The 11,985-nt window shown below is 36.2% G+C and overlaps 1 protein-coding gene and 1 non-coding gene across 2 annotated transcripts; one reads left to right on the top strand and one right to left on the bottom strand.

Moving 5' to 3' along the window:
- Positions 1-5,077: 5,077 nt before the first annotated feature.
- On the bottom strand, positions 5,078-5,185 carry LOC131308743 (small nucleolar RNA snoR100). Its single transcript, XR_009194559.1, has one exon. It is a non-coding gene; the product is annotated as a small nucleolar RNA snoR100 (small nucleolar RNA).
- A 1,196-nt stretch (positions 5,186-6,381) lies between these two features.
- LOC131323732 (uncharacterized) lies at positions 6,382-11,337 on the top strand. Its single transcript, XM_058355578.1, has 2 exons — positions 6,382-6,768; positions 10,942-11,337. Exons 1-2 carry the CDS (start codon positions 6,669-6,671, stop codon positions 11,154-11,156), a joined length of 315 nt encoding a protein of 104 aa, XP_058211561.1. The 5' UTR covers positions 6,382-6,668; the 3' UTR covers positions 11,157-11,337.
- Positions 11,338-11,985: the final 648 nt, after the last annotated feature.

Here is an 11,985-nt window from a genome sequence, read left to right as displayed (position 1 = left end):
TAGCGAGGAAAAAATTCCTCGCTAATTGGGTTAGAATAAGCGAGGAAATTTTTTTCCTCGCAAATTCTTTTTGCGACAAGCTTTTTGCGAGGAAAACGAGCGAGGAAAAATTTCCTCGCAAATACATTTTGCGAGGAAATCAGCGTTTTAGCGAGGAAACTAAATCCTCGCTACAAGCCTCTCGTGTTGTAGTGGGTGATGGCTGGTGATATTCTGTGATAGGGTTTTGCTTGGGCTTATTTGTTTGGGCATGTCCCATGTAATCTGGGCTTTCAGGCCCTTTAGGTGTTTGGATTGTGTTCCCTCTGTTTTAATCGTTGGGCTTGTCCCATGTATTCAGGCTTTAGGCTCTTTAGGTGTTTGGGCTTGTCCCATATGGGTGTCCCTTGGTTGGTTTCTTACAAATCTAGGAATTGGGTCTCGGGTTGGACACTACGTTCTCTCCTTGTTCCTATTAATCTTTGTATCATCTTCAAAGGTTAATAAAATTCTTTTCGCTGTTAAAAATATAAAAAAAAAGCTCAAAATCCATAGCAAGTTCAGATACGTAGTATTTGGTGATTCCATGCAATCTGAAGGTTTATACTTTTCAATCTCACGAGCACTGCAGTTCTTAGGGAATTCCAATATTATTCAAGAGGAGAATGAAACAGATATAACTTAAATGGATTGGACGAATTGTGTGATCTATGAGAAGAAACAAACCTTTTCTTCTTGTCCCTATATATTCTTTAGTGGTCATGAGAACTGGAAGAATTAAGAATGAAAACTTTCTTTTAATGTTTTTGGATCATCGAAGAAGACAAAAACTTGTTTATGTCCTTTGGGTGAAGTTAATTTCCAAAGGAAAAGGAACCAGAGGAACCTAATCAGGAAAGCAATGAATAGTATACATACCAGATACCACTGCTCTTTATTACTACTGATTATTGTATTATTGTCATAAAAGCTTGTTTGGAATCTTTTAATCTATGCAATACGAAACTCCATGTGATATAATCTGTCTTATATGTGTGCGTGTATATATATATTTATTTATTGTATGTTCATTGTCAAAAATCATGTTATTTTCCGGATTAAATAATAAAGGATTTTTGTTCCTTTTCCGTTTTGCATTTTTTATTTTTTTACCAATTTAAAGAAATAATCGAGATCTTTAAATTGGTGCAATTAAAAAAAATTCATGGATTAGGTACAAGAGTACTTCATGATCTTATTCGAAGAATGACACAATTTTCAATAAATGGACAAGTTATCAAAATTAATAGGACAAAAGGAAGCACTATTTAGTGGTTTTACCGAACGAATAACTATTTAGCGGTTTCGAGGCATTTGTCACATGTGTACGTAGTCTCCATCACAACACATATACGTGCGATTTTGAATTGCATGCATGATCGTATTGTGAATGAGGTAGACACCTACACAAGGCTTGGTCAAAACCGTGCTGGCCAAGTAACTTGGCACTACTAGTATATTTGATGGGTTGTTAGATTCTCAAATACAAGTGGAATATTTATGTGGCTTTATGTACTTGGTCCTCGTTAGTTGGAAATTCACAAGAGTCTCCTACATATTAATTTGTACAGGCCAGGACACCACTAAATAACTTAATTAATGAGAGTTTTGGGGGCTTCTATATTATTAGTATTTTAGTGGCCACGATGATTCTTACCCCGACAAAACACACAATTTCAGGAGTACATAGGAAAAAGTAAACACACAATTTCCTTGGAAAAAAGTTATATACTTAAGATACATGTTGTCCATCAGCATGTGCATGAGTTGTTCAAGCACCAGTGCTAGTGTAACAATGCTTTATGGCCCGGCAAAAAGGAATTTATAGATCACTGAAACTAAACAGTTACAACGATTAAACGGACCTAAGGCATGACGGCATCACAATGGAAAAATCGGCATCCCAACCATTGACAATTATATGCCCCCTTAGGTCCGGGAAGAAGAACCAAAAAAAAGAGTACATGAAGTAAGAAATTTGAGGTTTGGGCATTAGAAGACTTGCAGAACACAACATTGCACTCTTAGCAAAATGGTGGTGGAGGTTTAGCTCTGAAAAACAATCATTATGGGTGAAACTGATCTCTAAAAAATACAACCTGGAAATGTCACAATGGTGTCCATCATTACCTGCTTCTTCTAGAGTTTCTAAGGTTGAATTTTTCTAACACCACACCCAATCACACACCTAAATACACACCCATACTCACAATAAAGGTCGGGTCCACACACACTAGGTGTGTAGTGTGTGCGGACTCCACCCCTATTGTGAGTGTGGGTGTGTATTTAGGTGTGTAGTTGGGTGTAGTTGTAGAATGACCCTTCTAAGGTTTGGATGGATATCTATTCCATATGCAATGAGAACTCCCGCATTGGCAAAAATCATTCACGAGGGTCCTAAAATTTCTGTTCATGCTGGCAATATTGCTACAAGGTTCTGGGAAGACATTTGGCTAGAGGAAAGTTCTCTTAAATCCCTCTTTCCCGGACTCTATTTGCTCTCTCTTCAAAAGGAAGTTGGTTTTGGAATTTACTCCAAACTCTATTTCTGTACACTGGAACCTTGCTTTCGGAAGAAGGTTGTATTCTTGGGAGGAAAATCAGCTTGCTTCTCTGCAGCTTAAACTGAATAATTTTCCCTTAGTCTCTCATAGAGAAGACTGCCCTCGTTGGAAATGGAATTCCAATGGTTTATACTCTGTGAGTTCAACTTACACAACTTGGGAGAAGCAAATATTTCAAGTTTTTTTTTTTTTTTTTTGGGTAAATGAAATATTTCAAGTTAATAACTGTCTCAACTCTTGTTTACATCTATTTTTGGCACCCAGTCCAGGGCGAGTATTGGAGGGCCATTTGATTATCTTTTAATTAAATTGGGCCAAAAAGTAAAAATGTATTAGACTAAAATTAATGGGCCAAAGTAATGTTGACCGGGCCCAATTAATTTTAATCCATTTTGGTTGAGGGATTGAGTTCATGGCTTCTGGACCATATTTCGTGAGGATGGAAATGAGACCCAATTAATTTATTATGGGAACAAGGCCTTGTACATATTAATTGGTTTGCAAGGCCCATTATCATGTTTTCCATCTGATGAAGTATCGTGAAAGAGGAACAAGAAAATAGGGATTGTTTTGCCACACGGCCATTTGACTAGTCAAATGGCCCACGATTTTCCAAGTGCCGACAAAAGAAGGGAAGAGGTGGCCCATTACTTGTCAACTGCCCGTGGAAATAGGAGATGGAATACCCATTATTTCCAGTAACTTCCCATGATCAAGAATAAATACATGGGTAATTCTTATTTACCTCAAATAATCACCCATGATCCCACTAAATATGTTAGTGGGTGGTTATTGCGGACACGTGGCAGCATCCGGAGCTCACATGGGACACATGTCAGTTCGTGGTGAAGGCGGGAAACTTGGCTCAAATCTGGACCAGTGCAGTATTTGTCCATGATCTTTTATAACTTCCAATAACTACCCATTATCACATGATTTCATAAATTGGAAGTTACAAGGGACACATGGCGCCACGAGGAGAAGCCAAAACATCTGTTTGCATGCAGAATCGAAGACCCTTGGCCTATAAATATTAGAAGACAATAAGAAAAAAAGGTTCACACATCAATCAAGCTCAACGCTTAAAACCAAAGCCTTCCCAGCAAAGCAACTATCTCATTCCTTCCTCATTTCTCTCTCTTGTACCCCCAATTTTGTTATTATGACATAACAAAATTATTCATATCTCTCTTGTATTCCCAACTTTATTATTACGGTATAATAAAGTTATTCTTACGTTGCTACTTCTTTTCCTACACGGTTAGGAAATTATTAAGTCCTCGCTCGTAGAGGCAAAACCACGGACCTTCATTGCAATCTAGCCCTTAGGTTGCAGCACTATCACCCTCACAGATTCGAAGTCAGAAAAGGGGCACTTAGTCCTTCACATTGGACGCGACAAGTCCTGGCACGCCCGCTCAGTTCTTGAGCCACTTCGAAGCCGAACATCTCTATATAAAAAAATCTTGGTCCTGCCAGGATTGATGCTTTCATTTGGCAAGCTGTGCAAGTAAAGATTGCTACTAGATCAGTTCTTGCCCATTCTGTGCTTTAACACTGGAGACCCCCCTCTACATCTCCTCCTTCAGGGTTCCTTTGCTGCGAACATTTGGTTTGCCATTCTTTCTTGGTGGCATGTATCTTGGGTTTGTCCCCAACTCTTCCTGGATTGATTGAATTTTGTTTCTCTAATTCCTTTCACAATCTTGAGGAAATCTGCTGGAATACCACCTTTTATGCAGTACTATGGTCAATTTGGAACATCACCTTTTATGCAGTACTATGGTTAATATGTAAAGAGTCTCAAAAAAAAAAAAAAATTGCTTCAATTTTTAATCTGTTTGAACCGATACGAAAATCTTATTTTTTTATCTTTTTATTCTAAAAGGTCATAATCAATTTTTATCTTTAGAATTCTCATAATTAAGTATCTGCTATTTATTTAGTAACCTGTGGAGTAGATATTTGATTTTTTTTTATTTGCATATATTTACAGATATTTGATTTTTTTTATTTGCATATATTTGATTTTGAGAGCCACATATTTATACCTAAACTGTCTCCGAAGAAAGAGGGAGAGGGACGGTTGCCAAACTTGCCTTGGCTTTTTTCGGCACTACACACATAAGTACGTTGGCTGGCAGGCAGCCAAGGACGGAACTATGATTTTATCCTAACACTGGTGAAATGTATACTAAAAAAATAAAAAGATGCATTACAATATTAATGGTCATCGGCTCCAGAAAAAATTAAAATAACATAATACAAACTATAGTGAATGATGTTTTTCATTTGCATATGAAGTATGAAAAAAAATTAATTTAATTTAATTATGGGTATCGATAATGCCATTCCAACAGCAATAACAGCAGAACCCATGTAATCCCAAATCATTGGGGATATGAGCAGGGGAGAATTGAAAACAAACATAACTTTTGGCAATATATACAAAGTAGCTGATCTCAGAATACCACTTAAACAGTAGCCTTTATACGTGTTTTGTTGCGAAACTACGCCTCCAAATCAAAGTCAAATGACATCAGAGAGGGCAGGCCTAGAGACCCAATTTAATTTATGTGCGCATTACTATGCTTCTTTCATTGATAGTCCAGAATATTGGTACGCACAAAAATAATATGTCACTCTCCAAATTTATAATGTCACTCTCCAGATCCTTATATGAATTTTTCAAATTGATAACCGCACTCCCTTTTGGGAATGACATTATAAATTTGAGGAGTGACATTATAATTAAATTTCCTTAATTTTTTAGGTTAAGTTATTTTAGGGTTAGAATTGATGTGGAGTTTTTTTTCTTCTTAATTACACATCATCATTCATATTATTTCACTTTAGCCCATTGAAATAAGTTTTAGAATACTTTTTGGGTCGCCTTTCTTGAAAAAAATAAATAAAAAATTTATGATTAGTATATAATAAAAAATAAAAAAAAAATTTAACAGTGACGAGACTATATAAGTTGGGTATAAATTGTTTTTTACATATAATAATTATATTTTCTAAAATTCTTGCCGTCTAGACCCCATGGTCTCATTCTTGCAAGCAGCAAAGCAAATGGAGGAACATAATACGCTGCTTAAGAATCTCTTTGCTAATATTACTCCATAGTACTCCTAATCATAAATCATTAACTGAAGAACCCAGTCGTATCTTTATCAGATTTCCGGCGGCCCTGCTCCGGACATCACCACGTGGCCATATGTCACTTTCTTTTCCCTTTTTATTTTATTTTTTTATAACGATCTTTCTATTATTAGCTCATTAAATTAACAATAAATACACTAAAAAATCAATAAAATACATATTTTTGTATACTTTGTACACCCTTTAATACACATTACTATTGTCAGCCCATTATATTGATTTAGAATTTTCCTTTTACGGAATCAAATCTCCACTATGTACGGATAAAAAAAATATCTCCATTATGCATTGTTTTTATACTCCCTCCGTTCAACTTTATAACTCTAACTTATTAAGGGATATTATCATTACTTTTTCACATCAACTTTTACCTCTATTTTTTCTATTTACCTCTCTATAAAGACATCATTCAGAGATGGAGCTAGCTTGGGGCGTATGAAGGCCACGGCCCTTGTGTTGTTTCGGAGTTTTTTTAAAAAAAATATTAATATTAATATTTAGTTAGTTTTTTTGTTTGTCAAAAGAACACTTAGATATTGTATTTTATTTTGGGTGTTACTTAGACATTTAAATCCTCTAAAAATGTGCTCATTTTGAATCCCAAAATCCAATCTCTCTCTACGCCACGATCATCTGTAGCCATTTGGCTCATGCTTTCGTAATGTTCCTCTAATTATTGGATGTGTTAAGCTAGGTCTATCTTTGAAACCAGGGCTTTTCCCTGTTGTTGCCATTGCGAGTCTTGTACAATTGTACCACCAGTTAATCACTGTTCTGTGTTTGTGCGAATTTTGGTTTGAATTCACAAGGTGAGATTTGATTTTTAGTCCTCTATATAAATATTGTCAATTTTCTTACTTATCTTATTCTTGGTTGCTGTTAAGTTGGATTTCAAGGTATGGTTAATTTCTTATAACCGTAATGGCATCATCGGCTTACGATCTCGCTGCAAAATCATCACTGGCTGATTCGATAAGGGGAGAATTCGGAGTCCTGCTTCACATTCTCCAATTGATAGCTGGTTCTCATTGTTTCTTCTAAATTCAAATAGCAAATATGATATTCATATGTATATGTTCAGACATGATTGGATGCATGTGGGTGAATGTCATTGAGTCCATACTATTTCACTTTGTATTCCGTTGATACTATCATGATGTTCCCACTTCTCATCCTGATTTATGAAAACAAAATTGGGCTAGAAGTCGCACGCCTAGTGGGATATCATTGTGGACAAGAGCAGAACCAGGAATTAAATTTACCTTGGGCTAACCCAAATTACATATATATAAACCAAAAAGAGGTAAACTTATATATAAATACGTAAATGTTCAAAAATAAATAAAAAAGAAGTACAAAAAAATGTACACTATCGAAGTTGTACCCTACGATGTTTCACAGAATAGAAATCATCTATTATCGAATCTGAGTCGATGTCTTGGACAAGATCTCTTTCGATGTACATAATCATAGAATCCGCTAGAAAATCATCCTCCATTTTGTTGCGCAGATCAGTTTTCACATGCTTCATAGCTTAAAATGCTCTTTCTGTTGTTGCCGTGGTAACTGGAAGAGTTGCAACAAGGCGAATCAACTTTTTGATTAAATGATAGCTCTCCGACTTTTTTGTCTCAACTAACCCTCGACATAATTCAGAAATGGTGGTCATATTCTGGAATTTTTGTTGACGAGGTACATCAAGCTTATAATGTTCCAACTGTAATCTCAAATAATGTCTCTCCTGATTTGTGAAATCATCAGGATAAAATTTCTCGGCAAGAGTGCAAATATGATCAACGTTGAATGATTTAAAGCCATCCTTAGGTTCTAAAGCCGAGCTAAGGACAAGGAATTCCACTACCCCCTCGTTGAATCTGTCATTCAACTCCGCCAACTGAAAATCTATTGCGGCGTTGAATATATCAATGTGGTAATGATGCTCAACTGTAAGGACATCATTTTGCTGACAAGTACGACCCGTAGCTGTTTTGTAACGAGCACTCATGTCGGGCATATCAATATCGTACTGTGTGCAAATTGATTTCACATGCATCATAAGAGGGTCAAAACCTTCATCTCTCAAGGTGTGAAGGAGTGCTTTTGTAGTAGAGACCAAGTCCATGGCATTTATGATGTCAAGAGATTTGTGTTGCAAGGCTCGACAAAGCAAATTAATGATTCCCATAATTCTATGCATCAAATGCAAAATAAATATGAACTCAAATGTCTTTATCGCAAGCAAAGCACCTCTAGCTTCCCCACGTATAGAGTTAGAGGATTCCTTCTCGAACATCATTTCAAGAACTTTAATAGTTGCAGTAAACATGTCAACCAAGCTGCAAATAGAATCAAATTAGAGCTCCAACGAGTTGTTCCAGGTCGATGCAAAGTACCAATCTGATTAGCCCCTTTACCCGTCTCACGTTCCCCGGTATCTAACATATGTTCAATTTCAATGGCTTGGGCAGATTGTAACTCGATATGTCGTTTTGGAGAAGCATCAACAAGAGTGACAATGGAAGTCAATTTTGAAAAGAATAACCAGATAGAGCTCTCAGTTTCAGCAGCTGCAACTAATGCTAATTGTAGTCGGTGGGCAAAATAATGTATATAATAAGCATACGGGCAATCGTTAAGAAATAAAGCTTGTAATCCATTCCATGCACCACGCATATTGCAAGCACCATCATATCCTTGACCTCGCATGTTTTGAATGTCTAAATTGTAACGAGTGAGGATATCGAATATCTCTTTCTTCAGAGTTAATACAGTGGTATCCTTAACATGCACAATATGAAAAAAGCGCTCCCGTAAAAACGCTTAGGACATCAACAAATCTCAAAACAATTACCATTTGCTCTCTATTAGATACATCATTTACTTCATCTACCAAAATACAAAATTTGGCATCCCCAACTTCCTCGCGAATCTTGTTTCTCACTTTGTTACCGAAAATATACAAAATCTCCTTTTGAATCAATGGTGAGGTATATTTTGCATTTTTTTGGAGCTTTTTCTAAGACAACATCAGCAATATTACCATCCAATTTTCCCTCAAACTTAATCAATTCAATGAAATTACCACGGTTTTTTGAATCAACAGATTCATCATGACCTCTAAGAGCACATCCTTGCAAAGTAAGCCATCGAATACTCTCAATCGTTGCCATAAGTCGCATCCTATTTTTCTAAACGTCTTCTAAAAATTGTGCATTCATTACTTTGTCAATATGCCGACCAACATTCATTAAATCATCACAATAATTCACAACATTGGAATGTGGTGAATTGGGACCTCCTACGTGCATCAAAAAGGCATCGAAAACCACATTCCAATTTGTAAACCCCTCACAAGTTAATGTAGAACGGTTTGCTGTCTTCTTTTCAAAAATGAAGCATGGAAAACAAAATACTGCATCTTTTTTAGGGGAATATTCTAACCAAGAAAATTTGCTAAACTAAGAGGATTGAAATCGACGATATTGAATTCCAAACTTGGACCGTGGAAACTCCGGATAATTAGGTTGATATGGCCCTGCTTTGATATAAGTTCGTCTAATCTCATCATGTTGATTAACGGGATGTTCCCATATCGGAAAACGTAACCCCGGCTCCCGTGCAAGAACAGTATCATCAAATTCAACTCTTTGAATTTTAGGAGGAGGTTGCTCATCGTTAATTGAATTATCAACATTGAACTGAGAAGGAGCATCACTTTCTGATATATTCACTCTTCGTTTGAAGAACGATAAAAGAGTTTTTCCTCCCTTTTCTTGTTGTTGTTGTTTCATTATAATTTAAACCTAAAAGAGTAACATTGTAAGAACCAACAATTTAAACCAATATAAGCACATCAGCCATTGCTCTGCATCAACTAAATCAGTAAAAATCTAAGCACACCAGCCAGTGCTCTACATTTAACAACATAAGAGCAAATCTAAGCACACCCGCCAGTGCTCTACATAATAACTGAATACTTACAAATATTAAACCTCGCAAGCGACTGGGAGATAGCAGTGTGTAGTATATACTAGTCCAGGAGTCCTACATTTAAATTTTCAATAAGATTAAACACAAATTAAAAAGCCCTAAACTTAGTATCAAAAAGCCTTAATTACAAAGCACTAATAAATATTCACCGGTTGAAATCGTCGCTTCAGGTTCAGGGCGTTTGTGTGAGGGGGGAAACGAACGTGGTCCGTGGATGACGAGAACGGAGGAAAACAATGTATCGGGAAGGAAACGATCGTGGTCCATGGATGACGACAACAGAGGAAAACAATGTATGCCTGTATGGGGCTGAGGCGTTTTTGTTTTTTTTCTCGGCAATTGGGCTAGGCTGAAAACAAATGGGATGGGCTAAACATAAATGGACTGAAATTTTACATAAATGTTTTTTTTTTTTTTCAAAACTCACCTAGGCTTCAGCCTATGGCAGCCTATACATACTTCCGCCATTGATTGTGGAGGTCAACTCGCCAAGACCGCCAACTTAGGTATATATATTCAGTTGATACTTTCATGATTCTCTTTTATTGTAACTGAATTTGGTGGCCTTAAAATAGGGAGTGAAGCACAATATATGTTGTTACGTTACGCTAGGCCTCTGCCTTAAGCTACTGGAAAGAGTAGTAGTTGGAATAGAAAACATCCTTCTGGGGTAGTTCCCTACTTATGCTAGAAGAATAGTTTTCAGTATTTTTATTTATGTTCCAACAATAGGATTTTAGTTTTAGTTTCCTTATTGCATAGTTTCCTATTTTGCGTTCTGTTAAAATCTAATTAGACAGCGTGTCGGCATCTCTATGAATGAGGTTTCTTGATCTATTGCTTCTCCTTTTATTTTCTGAATAGTTGATAATTAACTTTTGAGGACTTCAGTTGTCTTCCTCTGTAGATTGTGTTCTTCATTCCTTATTTTCATCTTCTTGTTCATGAAACCAAGGGATTTACTGCGTTTTTTCTTTGATCGCCACAAGGGTTTTACCGTCGGTGTACCATTTGTAGTAGATAACAGGTGGGACGGCAATATGAATAACAAACTGAAAGTATCTTGTGATTTACTAACAATTAATCCAACTAAAGAAGAGTTGAAGCTTTGTTGCTTATGCTCTTTTGCGTGTGCGGATTTCAGCTTCTTTTTATCTTTCTTTATTTGTTTTATCGCTTATCTTGTACATCTTTGTATGCCCAGTTGTGTTTAATTTAGAGGTTAGAGAGGGATTCTTCGCACGCTCACTGAGGAAGCAGGGTTGGGAAGGCATTTTGGTAATGAGAAAGTGTCTTGTGTTTTTAAGAGTGCATTTGCATCAAGGATTCGCAGAGATGACTTATGAAGAGGAAGGGAAATTTGATGTCAAAAGGTTACATTTATTCTTGGATTTCTCTACCTTTACATTTATATCTTGATAAAATGCTCCACATTCATGATCCTAGCACTCTCTATTTATAAGAATCCTTCTCTTCTGAGTTATAGAGATATCTTGTGCAGCGTCATTTATGAAGATTTTGTGTAAAATACTCTTTCTTAATCGATGCTATCTTGCATCTCTGGAGGAGAACGAACTATATATTGACTCAGATAGATTATTTTGGCTAGTAGATCCACTCCGAACATCATCATGAATCTATTGAATGGAGCAACAACAATGTGGGAGACGAGCAAAACTAAGATTTGCTTTTCGATCTTTGCCTTGTTAACTTTTGGCATGTGATGCATGCGGACTTGTAGTTGGATATGGTGAAATTACTTTTTGGATTTTTGGATCCATTTTGTGTAATTACTTTTGGATGATAATGAATTACATCTTATATTGAATATATTTTTTCACATTTGGAATATATGGATCTGTTTATGTTTTCTTTGAATGTTTGTGAATGGAGACCTTGTATGAATAGGCTATTGGGAATGTGGTATAGGTACGAATAGGCTAGCGATTGAGCTTTGTAGAATTATAAATTTATAGAACGAAAAAACTTTTTTGCCAATGCAATTAACTATGAGTAAAAGTATTATAAATATGTAGAATGAAAAAACCTTTTTGATGACGCAATTAACTGTGGGCAAAAGTATGTAAAAAAGGTTGGCTAGGATCCTTTTGCCAACGCCTTTTATTTTGCGTTGGTAAAAACTTTTCTCGACACACTTTTAGCGACAACTTAGCGACGCAACAATTTTTGTTGGCAAAAACTTTTGCCGACGAAATTGTGTTTTTAGCAACAACTTTGGGTATGTTGG

This window comes from Rhododendron vialii, chromosome 1a, assembly GCF_030253575.1.
Source record: "Rhododendron vialii isolate Sample 1 chromosome 1a, ASM3025357v1".
In the NCBI taxonomy this organism is placed as follows: domain Eukaryota; kingdom Viridiplantae; phylum Streptophyta; class Magnoliopsida; order Ericales; family Ericaceae; genus Rhododendron; species Rhododendron vialii.
The sequence above is the reverse complement of the archived record's forward strand: the minus strand, read 5'-3'. Positions and strand labels throughout refer to the sequence as shown.

Bases quoted from the DNA above. Each gene is read 5' to 3' on its own strand.
- LOC131323732 (XM_058355578.1), top strand. From the start codon at position 6,669: ATGGCATCATCGGCTTACGATCTCGCTGCAAAATCATCACTGGCTGAT. The intron at 6,769-10,941 runs GTTCTCATTGTT...TTGTATGCCCAG, and splicing joins CATTCTCCAATTGATAGCTG to TTGTGTTTAATTTAGAGGTT.